The sequence below is a fragment of the Australozyma saopauloensis genome, chromosome 3 (assembly GCF_035610405.1).
Source record: "Australozyma saopauloensis chromosome 3, complete sequence".
Taxonomy (NCBI): domain Eukaryota; kingdom Fungi; phylum Ascomycota; class Pichiomycetes; order Serinales; family Metschnikowiaceae; genus Australozyma; species Australozyma saopauloensis.
The window spans coordinates 393,774-419,453 of NC_086133.1; the positions used below are offsets into that span (position 1 = coordinate 393,774).

At 42.9% G+C, this 25,680-nt stretch overlaps 16 protein-coding genes and 1 non-coding gene across 17 annotated transcripts; 9 read left to right on the forward strand and 8 right to left on the reverse strand.

Annotated features, from left to right (window-relative positions):
- Nucleotides 1-64: 64 nt before the first annotated feature.
- PUMCH_002342 (uncharacterized protein) lies at nucleotides 65-529 on the reverse strand (the record flags this gene model as incomplete). The annotated part of the gene is made up of 1 exon (XM_063021355.1): nucleotides 65-529. One exon carries the CDS (start codon nucleotides 527-529, stop codon nucleotides 65-67), a length of 465 nt encoding a protein of 154 aa, XP_062877425.1.
- An 815-nt stretch (nucleotides 530-1,344) lies between these two features.
- On the forward strand, nucleotides 1,345-1,747 carry PUMCH_002343 (uncharacterized protein; the record flags this gene model as incomplete). Its single annotated transcript, XM_063021356.1, has 2 exons — nucleotides 1,345-1,347; nucleotides 1,433-1,747. 2 exons carry the CDS (start codon nucleotides 1,345-1,347, stop codon nucleotides 1,745-1,747), a joined length of 318 nt encoding a protein of 105 aa, XP_062877426.1.
- Nucleotides 1,748-1,884: 137 nt separating this feature from the next.
- On the reverse strand, nucleotides 1,885-2,592 carry PUMCH_002344 (uncharacterized protein; the record flags this gene model as incomplete). The annotated part of the gene is made up of 1 exon (XM_063021357.1): nucleotides 1,885-2,592. The coding sequence occupies one exon, from the start codon at nucleotides 2,590-2,592 to the stop codon at nucleotides 1,885-1,887; it is 708 nt and encodes a 235-aa protein (XP_062877427.1).
- A 1,829-nt stretch (nucleotides 2,593-4,421) lies between these two features.
- On the forward strand, nucleotides 4,422-5,540 carry PUMCH_002345 (uncharacterized protein; the record flags this gene model as incomplete). The annotated part of the gene is made up of 1 exon (XM_063021358.1): nucleotides 4,422-5,540. One exon carries the CDS (start codon nucleotides 4,422-4,424, stop codon nucleotides 5,538-5,540), a length of 1,119 nt encoding a protein of 372 aa, XP_062877428.1.
- A 230-nt stretch (nucleotides 5,541-5,770) lies between these two features.
- PUMCH_002346 lies at nucleotides 5,771-5,844 on the forward strand. The gene has a single exon. It is a non-coding gene; the product is annotated as a tRNA-Val (tRNA).
- Nucleotides 5,845-6,018: 174 nt separating this feature from the next.
- PUMCH_002347 (uncharacterized protein) lies at nucleotides 6,019-7,152 on the reverse strand (the record flags this gene model as incomplete). Its single annotated transcript, XM_063021359.1, has 1 exon — nucleotides 6,019-7,152. The coding sequence occupies one exon, from the start codon at nucleotides 7,150-7,152 to the stop codon at nucleotides 6,019-6,021; it is 1,134 nt and encodes a 377-aa protein (XP_062877429.1).
- Nucleotides 7,153-7,514: 362 nt separating this feature from the next.
- PUMCH_002348 (uncharacterized protein) lies at nucleotides 7,515-8,285 on the reverse strand (the record flags this gene model as incomplete). The annotated part of the gene is made up of 1 exon (XM_063021360.1): nucleotides 7,515-8,285. One exon carries the CDS (start codon nucleotides 8,283-8,285, stop codon nucleotides 7,515-7,517), a length of 771 nt encoding a protein of 256 aa, XP_062877430.1.
- A 955-nt stretch (nucleotides 8,286-9,240) lies between these two features.
- On the reverse strand, nucleotides 9,241-10,713 carry PUMCH_002349 (uncharacterized protein; the record flags this gene model as incomplete). The annotated part of the gene is made up of 1 exon (XM_063021361.1): nucleotides 9,241-10,713. The coding sequence occupies one exon, from the start codon at nucleotides 10,711-10,713 to the stop codon at nucleotides 9,241-9,243; it is 1,473 nt and encodes a 490-aa protein (XP_062877431.1).
- A 448-nt stretch (nucleotides 10,714-11,161) lies between these two features.
- PUMCH_002350 (uncharacterized protein) lies at nucleotides 11,162-11,836 on the forward strand (the record flags this gene model as incomplete). Its single annotated transcript, XM_063021362.1, has 1 exon — nucleotides 11,162-11,836. One exon carries the CDS (start codon nucleotides 11,162-11,164, stop codon nucleotides 11,834-11,836), a length of 675 nt encoding a protein of 224 aa, XP_062877432.1.
- Nucleotides 11,837-11,920: 84 nt separating this feature from the next.
- On the reverse strand, nucleotides 11,921-13,930 carry PUMCH_002351 (uncharacterized protein; the record flags this gene model as incomplete). The annotated part of the gene is made up of 1 exon (XM_063021363.1): nucleotides 11,921-13,930. One exon carries the CDS (start codon nucleotides 13,928-13,930, stop codon nucleotides 11,921-11,923), a length of 2,010 nt encoding a protein of 669 aa, XP_062877433.1.
- Nucleotides 13,931-14,447: 517 nt separating this feature from the next.
- PUMCH_002352 (uncharacterized protein) lies at nucleotides 14,448-15,935 on the reverse strand (the record flags this gene model as incomplete). The annotated part of the gene is made up of 1 exon (XM_063021364.1): nucleotides 14,448-15,935. One exon carries the CDS (start codon nucleotides 15,933-15,935, stop codon nucleotides 14,448-14,450), a length of 1,488 nt encoding a protein of 495 aa, XP_062877434.1.
- An 805-nt stretch (nucleotides 15,936-16,740) lies between these two features.
- PUMCH_002353 (uncharacterized protein) lies at nucleotides 16,741-17,178 on the forward strand (the record flags this gene model as incomplete). The annotated part of the gene is made up of 1 exon (XM_063021365.1): nucleotides 16,741-17,178. The coding sequence occupies one exon, from the start codon at nucleotides 16,741-16,743 to the stop codon at nucleotides 17,176-17,178; it is 438 nt and encodes a 145-aa protein (XP_062877435.1).
- A 1,446-nt stretch (nucleotides 17,179-18,624) lies between these two features.
- On the forward strand, nucleotides 18,625-19,632 carry PUMCH_002354 (uncharacterized protein; the record flags this gene model as incomplete). The annotated part of the gene is made up of 1 exon (XM_063021366.1): nucleotides 18,625-19,632. The coding sequence occupies one exon, from the start codon at nucleotides 18,625-18,627 to the stop codon at nucleotides 19,630-19,632; it is 1,008 nt and encodes a 335-aa protein (XP_062877436.1).
- Nucleotides 19,633-20,118: 486 nt separating this feature from the next.
- Nucleotides 20,119-21,249, forward strand: PUMCH_002355 (uncharacterized protein; the record flags this gene model as incomplete). Its single annotated transcript, XM_063021367.1, has 1 exon — nucleotides 20,119-21,249. One exon carries the CDS (start codon nucleotides 20,119-20,121, stop codon nucleotides 21,247-21,249), a length of 1,131 nt encoding a protein of 376 aa, XP_062877437.1.
- Nucleotides 21,250-21,682: 433 nt separating this feature from the next.
- PUMCH_002356 (uncharacterized protein) lies at nucleotides 21,683-22,273 on the forward strand (the record flags this gene model as incomplete). Its single annotated transcript, XM_063021368.1, has 1 exon — nucleotides 21,683-22,273. One exon carries the CDS (start codon nucleotides 21,683-21,685, stop codon nucleotides 22,271-22,273), a length of 591 nt encoding a protein of 196 aa, XP_062877438.1.
- Nucleotides 22,274-22,466: 193 nt separating this feature from the next.
- On the reverse strand, nucleotides 22,467-22,838 carry PUMCH_002357 (uncharacterized protein; the record flags this gene model as incomplete). Its single annotated transcript, XM_063021369.1, has 1 exon — nucleotides 22,467-22,838. The coding sequence occupies one exon, from the start codon at nucleotides 22,836-22,838 to the stop codon at nucleotides 22,467-22,469; it is 372 nt and encodes a 123-aa protein (XP_062877439.1).
- An 822-nt stretch (nucleotides 22,839-23,660) lies between these two features.
- PUMCH_002358 (uncharacterized protein) lies at nucleotides 23,661-25,430 on the forward strand (the record flags this gene model as incomplete). The annotated part of the gene is made up of 1 exon (XM_063021370.1): nucleotides 23,661-25,430. The coding sequence occupies one exon, from the start codon at nucleotides 23,661-23,663 to the stop codon at nucleotides 25,428-25,430; it is 1,770 nt and encodes a 589-aa protein (XP_062877440.1).
- Between the last annotated feature and the right edge of the window lie 250 nt (nucleotides 25,431-25,680).

A 25,680-nucleotide genomic window follows, 5' to 3' on the forward strand; every position in this document is an offset into this window, starting at 1 on the left:
TTTTTTTTTACCAGTTTGCATTCATTAATTGCTCGGAAGCGCTATACAATGAAAGGGAAGAAGATTAACGGGAGGTAGCTTGGACCTTTTGGAAAGCACCCTTTTGGCCCATCTTAGAACCCTTTGGAGCGACACCACCGTTCTTAGCGATCTCAGCCTTTCTCTCAGCCTTCTTGGCCTTAGCCTCCTCCTTAGCCTTTCTGATTCTCTCCTCTCTGGTGGCCTTTCTCTCAGCTGGCTTTTGGGCTCTCTTCTCCTTGATGAACTCCAAAGAAGCACCGGAGATTGGTCTTTGGTGCTTGACAGCCTTTCTAGATCTCTTCTTGGTAGCCTCCTCAGAGATACCCTTCTTGTGGTGTCTTCTGTACAAAACAGTCCAGGCAACTCTTCTTGGGTTCTTTCTTTGGTGGAACAAAGAAGCAGACTTGGAAGACTGGTATCTGAAGATCTTGGAGTCACCTCTGACAAACAAGGTACCTCTACCTGGGTAAATCTTAGAACCGGAGAAGGAGTCAATTTCAATCTTCATGGTGCTGTTTGTTAGTATGATGATGGTCGGGGGAGGGAAGAACTGAAGTCGCCACACAGTCACTTGCTTTCCTTTGGACTGTGCTAGTTTGTAGCTAAAACGGACAAAAGTCAGCGCATGGACTCGGCACCAATGAAAATCGAGATGGATATGATATAAAAAAGGATGTCTTTCCGTTTCGCTTGCCTTCTGGAGATGTTCTACAAGGGCAAAACCTAAGGAGAGGTTTGAAGGCACATGGACCGGGATATCGTGGAATAATAGGTGACTGTTATCGATCGTATGGTTTCATGCTAATTCAGGGTTCATTGACTTCATTTCTAGCGTGTTTTCAGTGTGGACACATACCAGTTTGATTAGCTGAGAAAGGAGAGAAAGTTCAGATTAAGAGAAAATTTTCAATGGAGAGAGGTGCGGTGGCTGCATGCAGGTGGGTGCGACCTCCCTCTACTAATGTATATATGGAGAGACAGACCTAGCGGAAAGAGTGCGATAATACGAGCTCAAAGGGGATCTAAATTTACAAAACCAGAGCATATTAGTTCATTGGCTTGTAAAGATATTTTGCATTGCAAAACCTATACTTATTTCCCTCCAGAATGGCCCGTTCTTGTTCACTTTCTTTAAATTATGTCCCAAACCCGCCAGTCACGTGACATACGCACCCAAGACGGGGACCTAAATTGGATGTCTCACGTGATCATCCAGGACTGCTTTCTTGCCTCTCTGGCGCAGGCCCTGCGCGAAGACCAACCACCGAATTTTCACAAACTTCTTCTTCTTCATCGACCGGAGTGTACAGATAAATCACAGAGATGGTCAGTATATTTTGTTCTGGTTGAAGCCATTCACTTGTGCTAATGCCAAAGGTATCATACAGAAACCTCCATACTAACATGCTAGGCCCCAAAGAACAAGACTTCTGACAATGTCAACGCCAAGTTGGGTTTGGTTATGAAATCCGGAAAATACTCCTTGGGTTACAAGTCCACCGTCAAGGCTTTGAGAACCGGTAAGGCTAAGTTGATTGTCGTTGCTGGTAACACCCCAGTCTTGAGAAAGTCTGAGTTGGAGTACTACGCTATGTTGTCCAAGACTCAAGTTTACTACTTCGAGGGTGGTAACAACGAGTTGGGTACCGTTTGCGGTAAGTTGTTCAGAGTCGGAACCATGGCCATTTTGGACGCTGGTGACTCTGACATTTTGTCTACCATCTAAGTATCTTCCACTAGTTAGATATTAATTTATACATAAGACAATCTTTTTGTAGGGATGTTTCATTTTCAGAACTTTAATTAGTGTTTGTTCCTGATTGCAGGTAATCTACGGACTAGTATGGGTAGATGCGTTTACTCTCATATCCGATCTACTTCCTTTTCAAGCCTGTCTACCTCGAGCTGTTCCTTCGCTATAAGTTCGTTGATGTCTTGCGTCAGTAGTTCGTAAATCGGGTCATTTTCGCTGGCTTTATCTAGATTCTGGGAGCGTAGACTTCCCACATCTTTACTTAGGCGCTCGTACTCGGCCAACAACTGGGCCGCCTTTTCTTTAGAATGCTGCAATCCCTTTAAATGAGGCGCAGAGTCATCCAAAGAAAAAATTGCGTTGCATATTTCCTTTGGATCAGTGCTGTCTATGACTCTTCTCGAAAGAAGACTATATTGAGAGGCAACATTCTGTTTAGTAGGCAGCGACATCTCTTCAGAAAGAACTGGAATTTGCACAGGAACCTGTGGAGTGTCGACTGCCGTCTTGGCGCCAATTCTAGCGCTGTAGGTTGAACGACCATCGACACGAACAGGTCCCAATTCCACGATGGCCTCTTCCATGTGCTTGACAGAGTGGCGTCGATTTGTTGCATTTTCATTATGGACTGCGGTATGAGAGCTTCCCAGTTTTGGTGTGATCTTATATAATTGCAGTTCTCCAGGCAGGGCATCTCGAATTAATGTTGTGAGTTCAGGTCTGGACATCATTGCGTTTGTGAAGATTCCAGGTGACAGAAACTCCATTTTTTGTATAGAATGGCACAGCGACTGTATTGTCGAGATCGCTTGGTCCATATTGTATGATATGCTCGATGAGGCTATAAAAGTAGATTGGTTAATGAATTTAGAAACTGCAACACACAAGTATGCAAAGACGTGGAGACAGAAGTAATGTATAGAATCAATGAAACCGATCAACCAAATTAAAGGTTTTGAGTTTCTGGTAAATGAAGAGACGAATGTTGCCTAAGTGTAGATATACGTTTCGCGTCTCCAATCATGTAAACAGTGGATGTAAATAGTGTGGAGAACCAAGCCAGGTCATTCTGGAAAATTCATCACGAAAAATTGTACGAAAACCATGCGAAATTCAAGAATCATGAAGAAATTTTGAGTGTTCGGATCTAATTGTTTTTTCTTTTATCGAAATTGGTACTTTTGTCTAATTATTGAGGGCAATACAATTCGTGGTGCTTCCTAGCAAGTGACAGAGTGACCTAGATAATGATGCCTATACTCGAAAATAACGGTATCCTTTCAACGAAGAATAATTGACAATTCCGCAAATTCTGGACCAAATGATCGAGATGAAATCTGTATGTCGCCAACTACATACACGTGCTTGCAAGTTTTGGATCTGCTAGCAATTTTGCCCCGGGGCATTATCTAAGGGTCATGGTGGGGCTACCGTTAAGCTCATTGTTGTATCACTATGCATAATATCCAAGCAGCAAAAATAGAAAAAGACGTACAGCGTATACACTACAATGGAACACACCTGTCAAACCAATTTAAAAAGGCAAAGTCTGGTCCATGTAACAAGAAGTCTGACTTGAATCAATTGAGCTTACTTCGGCTATAGCCCTGCCCTATCAAAAACGCCCCCTCTGCTCTGACGCTGTTTGGTTGCAAATTCCTGCACATCTGCGTTTGGAGTCACATCCACCTCCATTGCCAAACTCATGACCGGAGCCTGAGGTTCTCGAATCTTCCGAATTCCAGAGATCACGAGCAACAAATTCACTATCCAATCATGTTGCACCGTCATTCATGCTATGTCACAATCATAATTAGGTATTCATGATGACGCCGCAAAAACATCGCAGCCTGCAGGCGAGCCGTTTCTTTGGCTCGCACAATTCTCGCAAACTGGCCTGTGCCGCGAAAACATCGCACCGCACAAATCGCGTAAATCTATATAAGGAAGTCCAAATCCACCGGGTTCCAAATTTTTTATTCGATATCTATCAATCAATTCATCAATCAATAACACAATCAAAAATGGCTTGCTCCTGTTCTCCTTGCAAATGTAACACCTGTCAATGTGCTCAGTGCACTTGTTCTGAGTGCAAGTGCGGTCAAACTCAAAGCTCTTCTTGCAAGTGCTCTAAGTGCTCTTGTTAAGGGATTGGGTTTCGGTTTATAATAATATGAAGGATTTAACGCGTTAAATTTACAATTTGTAGTTTACTTTTGTCGAACGTTATGTTGTTACGGATGTAGTGTAGTGATGAGAGTGCTTGAAGGCATTGAATGTTACAGATCAATTCTTGCCAGATCAAGTACTTTCAATAGATTGTTCATTATTATAGAAAATTTACGAAAACGATCGCAGCGAAATTGAGATTTGATCCTTTGTTGTTTAACTGACGAGACTTCGGATTAGTGTCTTTAAAGTTTTCAATCTCAAGGTGGGACCCAGAGATGGGGGCTAGAAATGACATTTAATTTGTAACCTAATAGAACAAAGCTCACAAAGTCCAATTTTTTGACACCAACAAAATTGCCATTAAATTTAGTCCATTGTGTAATATTACTTCGATTACAATTTGTCTCAAAAGTTCAAACCCCTGTATTCTCTCTCCTTATCTCCAATTCCACATTCTCATCTCTCTCCTACAATAATGGCTCCTATAGACTTGGACAAATACGTCCGGCCGGGCAAAGATCACTTTTTGGCCCTCGGCCTTGAAGGTTCTGCAAACAAACTCGGTGTTGGCGTCATCAAGCATCCGTTGGGTGAACTCACACCTGAAAATAGGGCTCTGATTCTATCTAATGTCAGAGATACATACATCACTCCACCGGGAGAGGGCTTTCTTCCCAGAGATACAGCTAGACATCACCGCAATTGGGTGGTGAGAATAATTAAAAGAGCACTTGCCGATGCTGGCGTGGCAGGTGCAGACTTGGATTGCATCTGTTTCACCCAGGGGCCAGGCATGGGCGCTCCATTGCAGAGTGTAGTCATAGCTGCAAGAACTTTGGCTCAACTATGGGAATTGCCTTTGGTGGGTGTGAATCACTGCGTTGGCCATATTGAAATGGGCAGAGAGATAACTGGGGCCGAGAATCCCATCGTGTTATATGTCAGTGGAGGAAATACCCAGGTCATTGCCTACTCGAACCAGAGATACAGAATCTTTGGTGAGACGCTCGATATCGCAATTGGAAATTGTCTCGATAGGTTTGCGCGTACACTTAAAATCCCAAATGAGCCAGCTCCTGGGTACAACATCGAACAAATGGCGAAAAGAGGTAAGCACCTTGTTCAACTCCCGTACACAGTCAAAGGAATGGACTTGTCGATGTCAGGTATTCTTGGCTACATTGATGGTGTTGCTAAAGAGATGTTTGGACCACAACAGAAGAAGCTCGTAGACAAGGAAACCGGAGAGGAAATCACCCCTGAGGATTTGTGCTTTTCCTTGCAGGAAACGCTCTTCTCGATGCTTGTGGAAATTACCGAAAGAGCAATGGCACATGTCGAGAGTAACCAGGTCCTTATTGTTGGAGGTGTAGGCTCCAACGAGCGACTTCAAGAAATGATGGCTCTTATGGTCAAGGATCGTAAGAACGGTTCTGTTTATTCGACCGACGAGAGATTTTGCATAGACAACGGTATAATGATTGCACACGCCGGGCTACTAGCTTACCGCTCTGGCCAGACAAATGCGTTGGAAGATACGGTGTGCACTCAGAGATTCAGAACCGACGAGGTTTTTGTAGAGTGGAGAGATTAATAAAGTTAAAGGCGTTAGTTGGTTCTTCGGAGCTAATGTAGTTGACCCGGAAGAAGATATCTTACAATGAGCAAGGTGTTTCTTCTTGAGTGGTCAAAAAGAAAATCTGACTTTTAAAAGGCATTTGATACTCATTCTAAAAATCAGGTGTCAGATACGGGTCATACAGACCGTGGAAGTCCTTAAAAAATAGTGATCTATTGATAAACCAATTTTCAATTCTCGAAGATGGTTTCGTGGTCTAGTTGGTCATGGCATCTGCTTAACACGCAGAACGTCCCCAGTTCGATCCTGGGCGAAATCAGCTTTATCTTTTTCTACTTTCTTTTTCAGCAAAATAAGAAGTAATTTTTTCGGCTACCGATCAATCTAATACCTTTTTTTTTAAAAAAATTCTTGTATTTGCGTATTAATTTGGTGAATTGAAATGACTTATGCACAGCATAAGGTCAATAAATAGGTGGGCCTACGAAAAAGATCACTTACGTTTTCCTTGAACATGAAGCAGCCCAACCTGCTCCTGGAAAATGTAATTTTGACCATTGAGCACTTTGATCACAGCGGTGCGTATTTTTGGGCCTCCAAGAGAGTGCAATCCTCTGCCTGTAATAATGACAAGATACTCGACAAAGTTGGCCTTAGCACCCTGTTTTTCTAAACGGCCATCTTTAACTCTCAATTCCTGCTCTCTGCCCCACCATGCTGCCACAGTGGATTCCACTAAAGAAATCGCCTCCGCTACTGTATAGCCGTGGAGGTCGAGATACGTGGAGAAGGAGCTTTGATTAGTGGAAAGCGCCCGGGGAGCCATTCTCAGACCCAGGACCTTCGCATTTGCAATCGCCTGCGATTGCGCGGATTGATTTCTGCCCCAAACAGAAGACTCAGGAGTTGCTAACGGCACCAAGGCACTGGCTCCTGAGTATCGTGGATCGAAAGTGAACAGAAACTCTTCCAAACCAGCTTCTATAAACATGTACGACACCTCCAAAACTTTGCCCAATTCATTGTTGAAGAATTTCAATGAGCGCTTCAAGAAGTTGTAATTGAGCCTCTGCAACAAAGGCTCAAATTTAATTTGACTTTTCAATTCAATCTCTTGCTGGGTGGCTCTTCTCTGTGCAATTTCAGCACTGTTCCATGCCAGCCCGATATCTTCGAAGATGATTTCAGCAACAGCCTGTAGCAACAATTTATTGGATGGATCTACAGTCTCATCATTTGATCCAGATAATAATTTCAGTGGGATTTTAGCTCCTTTTTTCTTCTTTATTTCATTCAACTTTTTCCTCAGTTTTTCCAATGGAATCCCAAGAAGCTCACTCAATTGATGAGCAACGTCTGGAGTCATCAAGCCATCAATGCACAGCATCACATCCCCATTGTGTTTTTGCAATCGAGCGGCCAAAACATCAAGAGGCATTTTTGGAAACATATCCTTGAGGCGGTATACCCCAACATCATAGTGAGCCGGCTTGGGCTGTTGCTCTGCAAATAGTTCTTCTATTAACTCGTCTACAGAGTTAGCGCAAAGCAACCGAGCAGCCAATTCTGATCTAGGATATGATGGGAATATATCTGAGACGGTATCAATACTAGACAAGTCCGTCATGGTGTGGGTGGTTGCTCTTGGTTGCTCTTCTGTGTAGTCAGATGTTTCTTAAGGTATGCTTAATATGTGTTTCAGATGTGGCCGTGGAAATTTGTATGTTTCAAACAATAAAATAAAAATAAAAAATAGAAAAAATATATGAGAATTGTGTCAATGAGTTTCCCGCTAAAGAAAATTGACCTTGCTAATTACATATTTTTATCGTTATGACAATGGGTTTTGCTCTTCACAATTCCAGCTTGAACAATCGGCCTACAGACCAATGAACAAGTACATAAGGAAGTTTGAGCGTCCAAAGAATACACAGTCTCTCATTAGTAAATTTCCCCCAAGTTCCATCAGGCCACTTAGAGTGTACATTTCTATGCCTGGCCCTCCATTGCCTCCTTGATTGTACCAATGGCAGCGCTGGTTTGAATCTTTTCGTTTCCACCTTTGGAAATACCGTATTCTATGTCAGCAAGTCCTTTCAAAATAGCGATCCTTGTTTGAGGTTTCAAATCGTACTTGGCTAAAATATCCACAAAGCCCAGAATCAAGTCCACCAAAGCCAAACCCTTCGTAGTCTTATACCTGTTGAACGTTAAAAAGCATGTTGTCCAGTCGTCTTTAAGAATCAGATCTAAAACTGCCTCGATGTCTTGTGGATGGGGTGCTCCTATACACTCATAGATCATGTCTGTATCTATAACGTCGTCCTCGTTGTCTAGGGCGGCTTTGCATGCTTGTAAAACATTAAGAGCCCTTCTCATGTCACCGTTACAGAGCGAAAGAAGTGCGTTCTCGGCATCTGGAGCCAAGCTTAAGTTCTCCTTCTTGATCACGTTGTTCACTCTTTCCCGGATTGCCTCCTGTGCAATTGGCTGGAATCTGAAACGCGTACATCTTGAAAGCAACGCTGGGTTGAGTTTATGCGAATAGTTGGCTAGGATACAGAAACGTGTGTTCTTGGTGTACCTCTCGATAATTCTACGAAGGGAGTTTTGGGCCACGGCTGTCATAGCGTCAGCTTCATCTAGGATAATTAACTTGAAGCCTCGACTGAAAATTTGCTGCGTACTGGCAAAGTCTTTGATTTGGTTTCTCACCACATCGATACCTCTGTCATCAGACGCGTTCAACTCCAAAACCATGTTCTTGTAGTTTTTGCCGTATATTTCCTTCGCCAAAGCCGTAATGGTAGAAGTCTTACCCGTACCAGGAGGTCCATAAAAGAGAAGATGAGGTAGTTTGCCTTCGTGAACGAATTTGCGTACTGTGTTCACGATTTCTTCTTGGCCGTATATCTCCTCAAGCGAAGAGGGACGATATTTTTCCACCCTAGTTCTGTTAGTTATGTATCTCAATGATGAATTACTTGCTTACATACCATGGAAGATTATCTTTGGCTGCCATTTTAGATGATTAAGATTGAATAATGGAACAGATCAAAGGTAGCTGCCATATTGATAATCACGTGACGCAATCTCTCCACCCCTGGAGTTGAACCTGGACGCGTTTGTCAGTTAAAAACAAAGAAACAGCATAAATCGACATTAAAATATTCATTTCGAGGAGCAATTAGATCAATATGTCATGAAAAGTCCGAAACTTTCAAAAAAAAAATGGTAAATCTCTTTGTATAGCGTGTCATCTTTATGCAAGGACAATGCTAATCTTCTCTGTATTGTTAAATTTGACAGATGTACTACCACGAGGATAGTACGAATTTGAAGATTTTAAGATGAATATATTTAGCAAAATAAAAAAATGTTATTAGTGGCAGATATAAACAAAATGAGTTATACTTCTTCAAGAGTGATTAGGTATTTACGAAATATTTTTTTGGACGCGCAATACGCTTTTCACTACTTCATGACTATTCTTGTTAGTTGTTGAAGGGACTTGACCTTAGAAACTAGAACCGTTAGAATATCAAAAATTGTGATGATTAGCTTTAAATCTAAGCAATGCTCAGTTAGGCGTATACAGCTTTTCATTTTATGAGTATTTAAAAGTCATTCAAGATGCCACAATGTCATTTATGAGTACGACCATGCTCAATGCATCAGTCAAAATTGCTTCCCAAAGAGTTTTTTATGCTTAAGCTTATGTGTTCCATGCTTTCCAAGTGAGTTTGAAATACTGGTTGCTTATTAGATTGCAGGTATCATTTGCCAGAGAATTTGAGAAAACTCCATATGATTGCATGACGAAATCCTGCTTGACTGGACATGATAGTTTGAGTTGTGCTGGGCATGTCCTCACCATGTCCTGACATAGTTCAATGCATGGTAGAATCTCATTATATGGCAAAGGGGGCTGAACGACTTCGTTAACAAATTCATTTCTTGACTCATTCACTGGTCTATCGGTGTAGTATCCTATGTCAAAAGTAGAGCATCTTGGGATGGTCACGGCACAAAGCCATGCCTTGTACAGATTGACACAATCCGTGCATGTCACTAAGGGAGAGTAAGCCGTTCCGTTCGACGCATTACATGGCACTTGCTGTAAAGCTTTCGAGAAGTTCGCGTAGAGATGCTCAACCTCCTTATCGTAGAGCTCTTTTAGAGCCTCAGTCGAATTGTATTCCTTACGAGACGAAACAGGCACCGCGTATGCAACCTGGTCACAGAAGTCTAGGTTGTAGATGATTCTACAAGCCGCTGAGTCCATCGTTCGGAATTCAAAGCCGAGGTATACCTGTTTTACTTCAAGGTCTTCGTTCCAACTGGTAAGGTACACTACATATGAGGTAGACGCATTCAAACCCCCAATGTAGAATTGCTGATGCAATCCACCTCCTCTATTGGTCATCTCCAATGTTTGGTTTGAGGAAGCATATATGGCTGGGCCATTGGTGATGGCAGTATAACTTAAAATCATACCTTCTAAACCGTTGTAATCAGCTGGATATAAATAGATTTGAAACCCAGCACTCAAATTCGAAAACGTTTGCGACGATGAATTGAGAGGCCGGCCCATCAACGGCCCCGTAACAAGAAGCGCACTATTATCGTCAGCATCAAGGAGATCCAAGTATGAGTTTCCATTCCACGAATACGCTAGTTGATCCGGAGAAAGATTTAAAAGGTACAGCCACAGGTCAGACACGTTGGCTGACTTAGGAGCTGAGACTGAGAGATAGATATCCTTTTGAGAGGTTACATTGACAGGTACTAGAATTCCGTACAATCCAAGCAGAAAGCCGCTGCAATTGAGAGGTTTTACGTTGCTTTGCAGAATGTCCAGTAATCCAACACATATGTCGAGAGCATCGCTTTCAGAGAAGTTATAGCTGGCGGGCCACAGTGCTATATTACCACTGATATAAAGATGTGCATATGAACCTGTGTTATTCTGTCCTGTAAAATCGCTGGCATTCAAGGTGTATCGAAGGTACTGTGTTTGGCCTTGTAAGATTTCTTGTTGAACATCTGAACCCACATCCATAACATTGCTCAGATCATCACGCAAATTCAAAGATCTATCTATTAGCTCATCATTCAAACTCACGAAATTTGCAGCGCCAAAAGCTAGGAGAAAGAGACAAGCGAAGTACGATAGGTTTATATTCATATTAGGGGAATACTCGGAAATAAGTAACAATGTTGGCCATATGACGATAACTGTCTGGTTTTGTTTGTCACTGCCACCGGATTCAAGTATTCAAAGATGAAATGAGCAATACTTTTTGGTTGTGTTTTGTGGTATAGAATTATTAAGACATAATCCTAATGCAGGATGATGTATCAAGTGTCAGATAAGAGGCTCTAAAACAACCTTCAGAGAATAACACATTGAGTATCCAGCACGTATTGATCTGAAAATATAGACTATGATTTGTAAATTTTCTTTAGGTTTCAGAAAGTTTTTGATAGAGACTCTTCAACACATATTCATAGCAAAATTATGCATCATCCATAGCCAAATTATGCATCATCCATAGTATAGTCCAAAATCATCCCGTATAACAGAACGGGTATCCAAAAAACGCTGACAGAATCCTTTTTTTTTTCAATTAAAAATGGTTTCAACTATAGAAATAGCAGGCTTACATTTTTGGGATAGAGAGAAATTAAACCTGGCTTCGGAGATTTTCACCGGCCTACAAGAGGATTCCCCAAGTATGGCGGAAGAAACAATTGAAATGATTGTGGGTATGCTCAAAAGAATATTCTATAATATATTGAAACAATTGGCTGAAACTGAAGAGCGTGTCAGAAACAAGCTTGTCGAGAACAAAGCACGGATGAAGTATGGCAGACAACAATTAGTATACAGAAAAGAGACAGGCTCCAGTACCGCTTGCCAATGGCTAGAGGCTCTGAGAAAAGCTTCGAAATATTTACTGGAAGCCTTGACAGAATTACATCGTCTCGCTGACAACTTCAGTAAGGTCCAACACCTTCTTTCTCCCAAGATCGATTTCACACAGATTGGATTCGAGTTAGAAAATTTCATGGGATTCGACATCGAAAATGTGACATTTCAAACTGAGATTGAGAAGATTAGTTTCAGAGCCCAAGTTATGAGGTTTAGTCTTAACATGGCAAATCAATACCTCGATTTTGCTTCTGACCTTGAATTCGATATGGGCCTCCAGGAATACCGTGGCAACGAAATGACGAGCTTGGTCTACGCCAGAAACACATTTGAGATGCTCGCAACGTCATCGGAATTCGAGTGTAAAAAATCTTAATACAATGCTATAACAATGTCTATTCAATAGATGTAGGGGCGAATTGTGTCTTAAATAGGAACGGAACAAAAATGTATGTGACACTCAGAAGAGCTTCCAGAACTTCTTCTTTTTCTTCTTCTTTTTGCTGGCATCCTTCTCTGAATCTCCGTTATTGAGAGTCCTTATATCAGGGTGTGACTTACTGGGCTCAAGTTTAACCTTAGTCTCATAAGAGTCTTCGTTGGAAAGAAACTTCTTGAGTGGGCGCGTAATAGCTAGTTTTGAGCTGCGCTCCCCTTCTTGAAATTTCAATGATCTGTTTTGTGGAGGCGCAACGCTTTCATCAGAAATGACAATCTGGGGTGTACTTCCTCCAATTGGTTCTTGATTCTGACGAGCTTTCTCAGCATTCAATTTGAGACTTCTCTTTAACTCTGCAATAGAAATTCCTGGACTCGAATTGCTAGTAGTCTTTTGAGGCTCAATCGGAGGAATCAATGATTTCGTTTTGTAGGGAATGGCACCAAAATTGTTGGAACCCGTAATAATACGCGCGAGCTTTGCACCTTGTCCTTTGAAGTCAGGGTTGACTGACCGTAGATCCTCGCAGAATCTCAAGGACAGATCTGAGATTGTTTTTATGAAGTTGGAAAAGTAGTGCTCATTGACCTCGGCCGCTGCAAGCGTCTTTAGCTTTCTATGAACCTCGTCCTGATAATCATCATACAAATCAGCAATTTCATGGAATGATGATGCAGACTCTAGGGACGACTCGCTATTGGCACTTATGTCACTGTTCACAGAATCATCCGAAAATGACTCTTCATCACTGGAGAATAATGCGGTATTCATATTGCGAGCAGAATCGGTTATGGGCATCATCATGGGAGGAGGAGATGACTCGCTTGTATAGATGCTGTTCATGGATAGTTGTGAGGTTGAAGTTTGGCTCATAGAGGTGGAACCCAGTATCTTCGCTGCCAACCATTTCTCATAAAATGACATGTTCAGGGCAGGCACGACAACGACTGGTAAGGGGAAGTTTTTGACAAGTCTGTCACTAAGACGCGAGGAGTTCCAAGACTTCAAGGGCGCGCTGTTTCTAGAATTGATTTTTGAGCCTGTTGAAACAATATTTGGCTCATACAAGCGATACATATCCTTGAGAACTTCCTTAGTTCTTCCTTCTGCAATTTCTACTGTTAATTTGACAATGACCTTGGGATCGACCACCGACTGTGCATACCTCATAATATCTGTGGCGATCTGTTTGATGTATTGAGGATGGTTTCTTTGTCGCAGGCGCATTCTCTCGGTCATTGGGGGATATTTGGCTGGAGAAGAGTATCTTGAGAGCTTAGTGCTGGGTGCAGCTAAGGAGTGAGGAAGAGATGAGCATATCACGACTGTATCTCCGTGTTGAACAAATGTTCGGAGAATCCAATCAATAGAGACCCATGTATGAATTCTGCCACTGACGTATACCAAAATTACTCTTCCTGGTAACACAGGACATAAGCCTTTCTTTAAAAGGTTGCCTAAATACAAGTTCTCAAAGTCCTTATGCATTCTCGTGAGTGTGCACCCCTTGCGTGTGATAATAGGTCTTGTCGGATATGGAATTTGGTTTTTGTTGAACAAAAAGGCCATATCTACGCCTCTCAATGGCGACATCATTCTAGTGGGAGACGAGCTGGGAGATCTTCCTGCGAAAAAGTCTCTATCACGCTCACGTCCTCGGAGGTTGCTTTCAACAGAGAGTCTCCTTACACGACTACCGGGATCCAGGAGGTACATCTCGTCGTCAGAAAAATCGTAACTAGACTCGTCTTCATTGTACTCAATATTTATGGTGTCAAACGATACTCTCTGCTCATACAACATGCTCTTCTCCTTTGTAGGAAATTGTATTCTCCGATACTCATCGTTCAGTCTATTGGTAAGAGACTCCAAGAGCACTTCTGCCAGTTTCCGCTCTGTGAGACCTGAGGAGCTGTTTCTTCGACGCAAGGCCAATCGACTGTTTATACTCTGCTCATGTGCTAGAGCCAAACTGGGCGAAGAAGCCACGTGCATAGGATGTTGCCGGAGTTCGGCTGTAGGTGCAGACATAAGCTTGCAGATTCGTTTGTTTAGGATGGAGCTGGAAGGACAGGTTCAAGTGAGTAATCAGCCGTAGCGAAGGTCCGCACTGTATATATTGTAGATAAAGCAGAAGAGGATTGTATGAAGGGGCCAACGTTTATTCTTAAAATAGACAAGGGGAGTGACGAAAAGAATCTTTAATCTTGACACGTATGGGCTTTTCAATTAAGTCGACAATGATTTTTTTTTCTTGGAATGATGATAGCAAAATGGGACTGCTGGGGACTGCATGTCGCCCTATCAATGTAATCTACGGAATGTGAGACACACAGCACATATGAGAGCAACAGAGACTCTAGTGAAATAGGAAAGATGACAGCCTAACGCTTGATATCGTTTTTTTCAATGAATTTTTTGCATATTTTCAAAGCTTACTAATTTGCAGAGAATACCTACAGGTGAGGCGGCACTCGGTTGTCATTAAACTAAACAATTGTCTACATAAAATTGATTTGAACTCCGATCATCATTTTTGTTATTAAATTCAATTGAGAAGGCGGTTGATAAACGACTGGTCAGAGTTGCCAGCTTGTGGATTGGGAGTGTCGGCTTTTTGATCGAACGGCAGGTTGAGAGCCGCTGCTAGCTCCATCTCAACTCTATGTAAATCATAATCCACTGAATTCCCATTAGAGAAGGTAGAATTTGTATCTAGAGGTACATTTGGAACTTCTGATGGAATTTGCTGCTTGTATGGGGTCTGAAAGTTGGGCGTGCTGGCAAAGGATTGTGCTAGTGGCAATTGACTATTATATTGTTGCCGTGCTTCTTGCCCAAGAAACGACCCATTAATGCTAGGAAGCGATGGAAGACTTGCCTGGCCTTCTGCCAACTGTCGGAACACTGCAGACATTTCTGAGGCTTCAGGTCCTCCCTGAACTTCCTCCCTTCTACTGTGTTCCATAGTTTGCGCATGAGGAGCATCAGCTTCGGAAGGGACTGCTTGAATACTTTGTGGCCCACCAACGCTGGAATTTGCCGGTGCCTCTAAAATATTCCTAGTGGGAGTCTGGCCACTAGGGACTTCATTAGTTGAGTTTCCCGTCTCTATTTCTCTCATATGTTTGTATGGTGGTATGCCTTGTACAAGTTGGAGGCGTTGACTAGGAAGTATTGGAGGCAGGTACATTAATGGCGGGCCTTGTGGTTCTGGGACCTTGCTTGTCTCCGGTTGTGAGCTCAGCGCAAAACTTGCATCCGAGGTGACAGCACCAGGCGCTGGTGATGGCGATGGCGTATCAGATTCGAAATTGACAACTGAGCTATCTCCCAAATGAGACGGCTGTGCTGGTGTGGTAGATCTCTCAGCTCTTTGACTCAATGCCACCAGTGGCAGTGATGAACGATCCTTTGGTTTTCGCCCAGGTCTACCCCTAGGAGCAGGAGTCGAACGCTCACTGCCGACAGGAACTTTCCTCTCTCTACCTCTCCGCTTCCTTGGGCGTCCTCTCCTTGCGGGTGGAGGATATACCTTCACGCGGTATTCATCTTCATCTTCGGTCTTAGGACGTGGGCCCTCATCATCCAGATGTGGGGGACTTCCAATTTGTGAAGCTCTGATATCGTAAACTGGTTTAAAGTCAACTTTTTGGCCTGCTGCCTTCTTTTTGCGCACCGTCTGTATAACCTTAAAAGTGTCCCGTAGTAGTTTAAGTCTTTGTCCAACATTCGTAACATCTCCGTACCAGTTTTGTTCTAGCACCTCAAAAGATATTGAACTGTTTTCAGAATTTGGCTGATAATTTTTCATTGCTTGGAGAGAATCCTCGATTGGCTTTATGAAACTCAGTGAAGACAAAGCTTGCACATGCTTCCTTCGGGTGTAGAAAAGGTTTTGTGCGGATTTTGTTGGAGAGTTGGATCGTGAGTTTTGCTTTGAGCCGGGGTCATTTGGCAATTTTAACGAAGTCCCATTTTGCATCAGTGCCCATTTCAAGGGACTATATTTGATAGTGACAATGCCCAGATCCATCGTCTACAATGTAAATTAAAGTATTCGATCAATTTTTGGCGTATCGGTACTTAACAATCCAAAGCAATGACAAATTTGTTTTGTTATTCCAAAGCCTATAGTGAATAGGTCGTCGGCAGTGTATTGGATTCTGCTGTAAAATGCAATGGGAAGGAAATGTGAGTCTGTGTGAGAATAAAAATTTTTTCGAATCAAGCGTCAAACATGTGACCAAAGTTGAGCACTGTAACGTGAAATGATATCTATTTGCAGAGAAAAGGAAGGTATTCCAGGCCGATTTTACAGTTGATTAAGCAGTTCGCTTTACATCCCATACAGTGATGGAGGGAGAGTGCATATTTGTGGGCAGAGGTGCAGGGAGTACGAACGTTCACGGCTGATATTGGTGACGGCAGCAAATATTGAAGAAAAAAAAATGGTGGAATTTTATAATAATAAATAGAAGGGGGTACTTCTGTGAGAAATAGGGAACTCCTTTTTTTTTTTCGATTGCCATAGATATCGATATCCGACTGTTGGTTCTACCGCATACAGTACATGAACTTCCTAGCACTGGGTTGATTCAACTACTAATAATCGCTCGTGATTACACACGATATCGCTGCATATCTTTATCTCATTTACAAAAATAAGTTCACTGGTGTACACTGAAGTACATCACATTGTAGGGATCCATTACTCGTCTATATCGAGAGTACACTCTCCCATTGGTACAGTTCCCATCTAAACACATTTGAAGCCTCTGAGGTAGAATTGACCTCTCATTGTTGCACTTTCGCATTCTATCTCACTTGTTCCTTCTGCCATGACTACGTCGGAGTTCAATCAAAACACCGAAAATGAGCCGCTAGCTGCTATTGCATCAAACCTACAGTCTCTTGTAGAGTCTCTCATCGAATTGGGAGTGATGGTTCACGATTTCCAAGGAACACCCCAGTCACATACAGCTCTTACACATAAGACAAACCAGGTGGTGAGTCTACTTTCGGGGCTAACGAACAGTCCGTTTGCGCAACAATTCCCGATTCCATTGGATGTGGTGAGCTATATCGAAGACGGTAGAAATCCAGATATTTACACAAGAGAATTCGTCGAGGTGACGGCAAAGACAAATGCTAGGTTGAAGGGCAAAATGCTTGCGTTCAAAAAGCTACGTGATGTTCTAGGGGAGAAGTTAGTGGACGAGTTTCCGCACCTTAAACCAGGAGTGGATGATATCAAGAGAAAAACTGGTGGGTCGTGAGTCTTTCAGCGTATGTTACGGAGAATCGTTCGATGTATCGTTTTATGGGCCTAGCAGAGGCGTGCGATCCATTTTAGGATTAAAGTGATTTCCCCTGAATCCGATCATTGATAGTGTGGACATTGCGCTAAAATTTATGGTCATTTGCGGGTATGTCACTGCTGGTGTCAACCCTCTTTACGACAAAGAAACCAGACATGCTGTGTGCTTTCCCACAAGAGCCATTTTTTTGAATAAAAGTATCAGACATATTTAACAAATCTTTGTGATAAATGCTCGGCTTCCTGAGCGCAATCGTTCATATTTAGACAATCTTATACTTTTTCATCAGGATTTGTACAATTGTTTGGTGGATTTATGTCATCAGAATTTCTAAAATATAGCCGCCAAACACATCCCGTCATTGCCACGTCATTGTTGCTCTGTGGAACAATCTGTTGGCAAAATTGTGCCTTGTTGCATGGAAGAGGCACATCTTGATTTTAGCGGCGACACGTAGTCGAAGATGTCCCTGGAATTTTGGTAGCAAAGGGAACGCGATCAAATCAATATCCAAAAAAAATTGTGGAAATTCCAACTTTATTTTTTTAAAACAAAGTTTGTTGGCCGAGGAACTATTGCGTTGCGAAAGACCTCTCAATGTGTCTTTAGCCAGCCACGTCTATTTCACCGCGTTAGGTTGAACTCAATTAAAGTTTGCTAATGTGCACCCATTAGTGTCTCCAAAATTCTTAATCTAGATCCAATAAATGTAGCTGGCTAGGCCCGACTAGTTGGTAGTTCCGTGGGTTTCGTGACTGAAATTAATTCACATTCCAACTGGTGGTGGATGACCCGTTCCTTATTTCAGGGACTTCAAAAATTCAAGGGTCGTGGTGTCAAGAACAACCGTTACTCGTAACCTAGGTACAAAAACAGTGCATACAATGACGTTCTGCTTACTCCTTATGCACAGATGGGCAGTCATGCACTTTCGCGCCTGCACATCAGGGATCTCGTGCAGTACCGTCCGTATTAGTACAAAAGGACCAGCGATAGTCAGACGCAGCTTCCATGATCATGTCTGGCTCAACCGGAATATCTAGACCCTGCGCAAAGTCAGTGGTCCTAATCTGCTGGCTTGAGTAAAAACCGGTTCTCTTTGGGTCTAAAATGTTGCCGTTGTCCCCCACTTCTGCATTCCCACCCTTTTACCCCTGTACAACGGCTAAGTGCGCTGCAGGAACAGAGCCCTTTCAATCACGGCTGCAAATGTAGAATACGCCAGCTAAAGGAATGTTGAGCCAAGGAGGGCCTTATTGGAGTATAAAGCAATGAGAAGATCCGGCCCCGTTCCTCAATCCTTTTCTTTTATTTCCTCTCTTGTTCTGCAACTGTTTCATCTCCCTCGTGGATCCTCTCTTTACTCCTCTCACACCCTTTCCACTCATTTCACATTAACCACCAATGGCCAGAATCTCCTCCTTGGTGCTTCTTCTCGCTGCACTTGGTCTCTCTAGGGCCGACACTGCCGCTGGTGGTGTCCTTACAGTCACATCCAGTGTTATTGCCTTGGTGACGATCTCGGAGTACATCTTCACCACCAATGGTCAATTAACTACCGTTGCAATTACTGGTGGAACACAATTCATTCCAGCCACAGCAACAAGTCAAACATCCAGTGTGATCACATCCACTTTTTTGGGAACGGTTCCTAGTAGCGCCCTTGCCTCCAGTACAGCTGCTGCCGTCACCACCTCGACTTCTTCTTCAGATGTACCATCTGTGACTTCTACTCCCTTCTCTTCTACGGCGTCATCTACTCTGACTGTTCCCACTGTAGTCTCTTCCGCCTCCTCTAGTCCTGTCTCTTCTAGTCCTGTCTCCTCTAGTCCTGTCTCCTCTGGTGCTGTCTCCTCTGGTGCTGTCTCCTCTGGTGCTGTCTCCTCTAGTCCTGTCTCCTCTGGTGCTGTCTCCTCTGGCTCTGTCTCCTCTACCTCTGATTCCGGTTCTAGTTCGAGTACTTCTTCTGGAACTGCTTCAATTGGGTCCACTAGCTCGTCGCCCGTAATTTCCACAAGCTCTTCTAATACTGCTTCTGCATCTGCCGTGGCTTCTGTATCAACTCTGGCTTCTGGCTCTGCTTCGGCTTTATCTTCAGATTCGGCTTCGGCTTCAGCTTCTTCCACTTCCTCCGGTTCGGCTTTATCTCCTAACTCGGCTTCGGCTTCGGCTTCTTCCTCCACTTTGGCTCCAGTTACTGCCACCACAACCTCTAGCTCCGTTGCAACAACTGGATCTGTTGGAATTAATGCTTCAGGTTCCAACCCAACTGCTGCACCTACTTCGCCCACACCAACTCCATTCTCCGTGCCTCCTGGAAGTTACTTGACTTCCATGTCCACCACAACCAGTGTTGTGGACGGTTCCTCGGTAGTGATCGAGTACAAAGTCTTGTATACTTTCACTTGTTGAGTCTTAGAACTTGTAATGGCATTGTTCACTGAAAAGTGCTGGTTATGTCGTTTTGTGTTAAATAAAAGGAAACTAATTTAGAAATTCAGGCAATGTAGATTTTTCTGATACGACTTTAAGTTTATGAATGGTCCAAAGTTCCTTCGCTCAAGATTTACACCCACTCGCCCTCATAAGGACTCTTCTATCAGTCTGTTCGAAAAAGAAATATCTGCCTAATTTACCAAAATGGAAATTTTTTATTGTCAACTACGAACTCAAAAAAAAATTTGTCACATTAGAACAATTTCGTGATAAATCTTCTCGATTATATAATACTGATGTCTCTGTATGAAGGGTTTAGGTTCCTGAATAGCTAAAACCAGCGCAGAATAACACCCGTGCACCCTTGTACCCTTGCCATTTGTGGTCGCTTTGTAAACATCCCCAAACTGTCTCGCTCTTATTTACGGTCCCAGATCTCTCATCTGCAGATTTGTTTGTGCCATGAGTTCTTCTTCAGTAGAGGTGTCCTTTGACACTTCAGCTCTACTAGATTCTCATGCCTTGGATGCTTCTGACTTGCTTGAGTCTGAATTCAGTCCTAGCCCTACAAAGAGAGACAAAACAACCCTTCTGCAGCCTGGACCCTGTATGAGTCTTTCCCTTGAATCAACACCAGATTTGGGATGCCACCTGCTGTTTTCCAGTGAACTATTTCTGATGACTCAGCATCTACGAGAAGGTGGCCTGGTTGCCACTTCTCCCAGAAAACACAGACAATTGCATGATGGCCTCAATCTACACGAGGATCGCTTGCGCAACAACAAAATCGAAAAGCTTTTGAACCAATTAAGTGACGACACAGAGGGCGACTTCGATATGGATAGTGACCTCCGGTCTCGAGCTTTTACAAGCCGATTTCAGAAAAGGTCTCTCGATGCGTTCGATCTCCATCTCGATAATTTTCTTCAGGAGCCAAAAAAACCAGAGCCAAGTCAGTACTATAACGAAAATAAGGAGAATTTGTCTTCTCTTGCTAAGCCGTCAAAACGCAAGCTCATAGACTCCGGTCCAAAAACACCTTTCCGTAAGCGCCGCTCCACGCCGCCATTGCCCACGTCTACTTTGGCCAATGGTTTATTACCAGCTTCAATGGTAAACACTTCATCCATTCCAGTATTGTCAGGCCAAAGTTCCCTGGAGGTCCTGGTGACTTCTCCTAACAGAGTTTGTGTGCCTAGGGCCGTTCATCTGCCCAAGCAGCCGGCTCTTAAGCACAGAAAGAACAGCAGCATATTCTTAGTCGACTCACTGACTGGCTCTGTGAGCGATGCGACACAGTTTGGTACAGAATTGAACTCGTCCAATTGTGAAGGGTTTCCTCTTCCAGACGATATAAACGAGGTGGTTCAGATTCCCACCAACACCACTGGCCCCATGTCCTCTGCACCAAAAATGGCAATCATCAAGGCCATTTATGGCAAGCGATTGTGGAGCAAGGAGATAGATAAATGTGAAAAGGTGGGATTCTACTCTAAGCGTGAATTCGAGGAGATCAAGCTGAAGTCAAACAGTCAGATGTCAGTGTACCACGACCGAAAATCGGTGCGTTGGGCGGAGGATCTTGAGTGGTAATATTATAAACAATCAGTGTATTTTTAGCGAAAATGTATGGTTTTCAATGGTTTTTAAATGGTTAAAACGGGTAATAGGAAGGGATTCTGGATGAGTGTCAGTAGGATTCTTGTATTCCGATCCATTCAATTCTTTTCGGCTTTCCATTTATTTTCTTCGGTGCAGCTACATGACTAGAGAGTTAATGGTATCACGAGTTTTGAAGAAAGTAGATTGACAGATTCTATTCGCGAAACAATAAGAAATTTTCCCATAAAAATCGGCCTTGCCATCCGTACGTATTGTCTTTCTTTCGTTTTTTTCTTGCCAATCTCTCACTCCCCCAGTCTCGGAGATTCCTCTATCTACAACGCGCGGCTGTGTCAGTCGTACGTGGGTCCTGCCCGATACGTCGCGATAACTTTTTCGACAGAAACAACCTCCAAATAGCACCATGACTACCTTCTTTGACGGAAAGAAATCTTTCGCTGACGTTCCAATCGTCGACACCAAAATCGACACTGCTGCCTTCCTCGAGGCCTCCGAGGCTCTCGTCAAGCTTTTTGACTTGTTGGGTTCCACTGCTTTCGCTGTTGTCCAGAAGGATATGACTGGCAACATCGAGAAGGTCCGTGCCAAGCTCTTGGCTGACCCTGCTCAAGCTTCCACCTTGCAAGACTTGATCTTGTCTGAGGCAGGCACCAAGTCAAAGAAGGCTACTCAAGGTCTTTTGTGGTTGGTCAGAGGATTGCAATTCACTGCACAGGCCATGAGAAACACTGTGAACGACCCAAGCAAAGAATTGCAGGCCACTTTTACTGATGCCTACAACAAGACTTTGTCCAAGTACCATGGAATGTTGGTCAAGCCTATCTTCAAGGTGGCTATGATGGCTTGTCCATACAGAAAGGATTTCTTCCAGAAATTGGGTGATGACCAGACCAAAGTCAACGAGGAGTTGGAGAAGTGGTTGAAAGCTTTGGAGGAGATTGTAACTATCATCATGGACTTCTTCGCTAAGGGTGACTATGGTAAGGGCTTGTAATTCGAGCGATTGTATATTGAAAATCACAAATAGACACTAGTATAGGTAGAAAACGGAAATTGTAGTACAGAGTACACTATGGTGTAACTTTATTCTATTCTATTTACAAAATATGCCCTTTACTGTGACCTCAAAAGAACTCTATGGATACAGGTGGATCAGCCTTTGGATTCAAGGCACAATACACATGCGCCTACTCTTGACTTTCTTGACCAAGTCTTTGAGTCTCTTGCATAAGTTCGTACAATTGACCCACTTGTTCAGGGGACATCTTCTCCAACTCACCTTGTGTCAACTTACCCTCATGCCAGCTACCACCATCGATGCTTCGCAAGTAGTCCTGCCACTGCGTTAAAAATCCAACAATGTAAAGAGGATTATCTGTTGATTTGTGCGCCTTGAACTCAGCTTTGACATACTCGTCACCAAGATAACGAAGCTCCTTTGGAAGCTTGTGAACATGAGCACGGAGGATGGCTCTGTAGAGTTTCAATGGCGGTAGAAGCGGCTCTGCGGCTCTTTCGGGACGTCTCTGGCGTAGAAGCCGTGGAATCGAGGCTCTCATGTTGTTAGTAGTAAGGTTATGTCGAAGGAGAGTTCACGTGAGATGTGTTAAATGAACAACCAAAAAACAAAGAATCACGAAACTTTGAAATTGGTTCCAGAGAATACTATGAAGTAAAAGAGACATAATTTCATTAGAATTCCAAATACACTGAATGCACTTTAAATTTTGATTATTAGTTGAAAGTCGCCTGTGTCATACGAATCGTATTTACTCATAGCTTCAGTGATTCTTTACGAAATAACAAATACCTAAAAGAAAATCCAAAAACGCAGTTCATCAACAGGGAAAGGTGAATTAGGTTTGCAATCCTCATACCAGTATTGAGTAGAAAATTTATCTTGATATCTTTGCTTTGTCTACAACTTAAGTTGAGTTTGTCGAACAGACCTAACAAAGAGAGTCAAAACGGAGGCTTCCAAAAGTATCCTGTCAAATCAAAGGATGTGGTGCAATAACAACCACTCCAATTCCCCCTGGCTATAAGTTCCGTACAAGAGATATACCTTTCGATGTAGCAATATGCAACTTGCGAGAAAACGGCAGAAAAAAGCCGATTGTGCCTAGAATTATTCTTTTTACCAATTTGAGACTCAAATTTCTCCTGCAGAAGTCAATTACTCTTTCCAGTATGTATCGTTGCAAAGGATCCTTCAAACCATACCCTACCCATTACCCTTTTGGGTAATAGCCTGATTCGGGTAGGGTGCAAATTAAGTCCTCATATAAAACTGCTGTCCCACACACGCAAGTTCCCTGTATTTGACTCGAATTTCTCTTCGGTTGATGAAAGAAAATTTTATCTAGATTTTTGTTGTTCATATGAAAGTCGCAACCATCCTCGCAGTTGGATCCCTCTGGCTTACCAGTGTCACAGCAGCACCAACAATAGGAAGCTCGGCTTCTAACATTATCAAAAGAAGCGAATCCGGTCTCGAAAGCATTGATTTTGACTATGTGTTTTCCTCCATCGTCGCTATAAATGACCGTTATAACAATGGTGCAATTAGCTCGATTCAAAAGAGAGATGACGACGATTTCATCGATCAATTAATGATGGAATTTCACAAGCACAATCTCATGGATGATTTCGTGGAGCAATTCGTAAACGCTCCACATTTACATGACGCTTTGGAGGAAAGCACGGTGAACCTCATATCAAATGGAGAAGTGGATGAGCCCTTACTCGTCAACTCTTTGAGAGCAAGTGGAAAGTTGGGCGAATTCTTCGACTCTGTCCTCAACAATGAAGAATTGAATGACGAATTGTACCACACAGCCCAAAGCATTGCAGAGAAATCGCAGGCCGAAGGCCAATTTGCCGCCAGAAATGCTCTCTCCGAAACCGAGCCTTTTATTCACACAGTATTTTCAGAAGCAATGAGTCCAAAAAGAAAGAGAGCATTTGATGAAGACCTTTTTTTTGAAACTCATGGCATGTCTAAAAGAGATCTCTTAAGCTCCATTATATCCATTGTGAAGGCCATTTCGAACTCCGGCTTAGTGCAGAAGATCGTGCGTTCAATCATCGGAAATCAATCGCTAATTCAATACTCTATTAATCTATTTGGGAAGATCTTCCGCAGCATTGACTGGGGGAAGCTATTCACAGCAATTAAGAATAGTGGTCTCATTCAAAAGATTTTCAATTTGATTATAAGACTCGTCTCAGGTTTCTTTGCAGGAAGTTCATTCTCATCATTGATCAAAGAAATATTTGGCGGCGGCTCAAACTCCACACATAAGTCTTTTCTTGCAGGTCTTTTGAGCTCTGGCGTTGAAGTTGGTTCCGGTTTGTACTCGAGTCTCAACAAATCAAGCTCAAGCGGCCTTCTCTCAGACTTGTCAAGTAATTTCAAGGGAAATCCCTCGACTGCTACCGGTAGTGTTCCTCTCTACTCCGCACCTAAAGCTACTTCGGGAGCATACACACCTACATCCACTGGTGGATTTTTATCTGGTTTGTTTCTGCCAAAAACTTCACCTTCAGGATCAAGCACCACCACCGGTTCCTCATCCTCTGGCGGCTTCTTGCTGACTCTTCTAGGAAATTTATTTAAACCAAAACCAAGCTCAAGCTCAAGTTCAAATTCTGGACTGAGTGGAAACAGCTCCGGTGGGTTTTTCTCTAGTTTACTTGGTAGCTTGTTCGGAGGAAACAAGCCCTCCTCTTCTACGCCCTCTAGCTCCTCTTCGAGCAATTCTTCGTCTTCAGGATCTGGAAAGGGACTACTTGCAACCCTTTTCGATTCTCTTTTCCCTAAGTCCGGATCTCGGCCCGGCACTTCGTCACCTTCCTCTGGTTCGTCCTCAAGTTCATCAACTGGTGCAGGTATTGGCCTTGGATCTTTGATTGGCGGACTATTTGGGGGCAGCCTGTCTGGTTCTAAACCTGGCAGCTCAACCTCATCTTCAGCATCACCAACAGGTGCATTTACTTCAGCTAAGCAGTGTTGCTGCTCGCCTAATAGAATTAGGCAAAGAGCCATGAAGAGAGCATTGCAAGCAAAGTTGAAAAGATCCGTTAAGAGATCTTTGGCCGCAGGCGACCTAGATTTAAGTGAGGGATTAATGAACTTCTTCCTCAAATGAGCGCACACATATGATGGTTTTATTTTTTTCAAGTGGTAGTTTATAGTCGAAATATACCCTCTTTGTTCCGACTTTATTTTCGTAATCAATTTTAATCTGATCCACGAAAGTAATCATTTACTCAGCGAACCTAAAATAACAAATTTCTAAATTAGTCAATTCTAGATTCAGCAGCCTATACTACATCTAACGGTTACTGAGGCATTTCTGAAACCTGATTTTTGAAATACACCAAAAACTTCTGATCCTC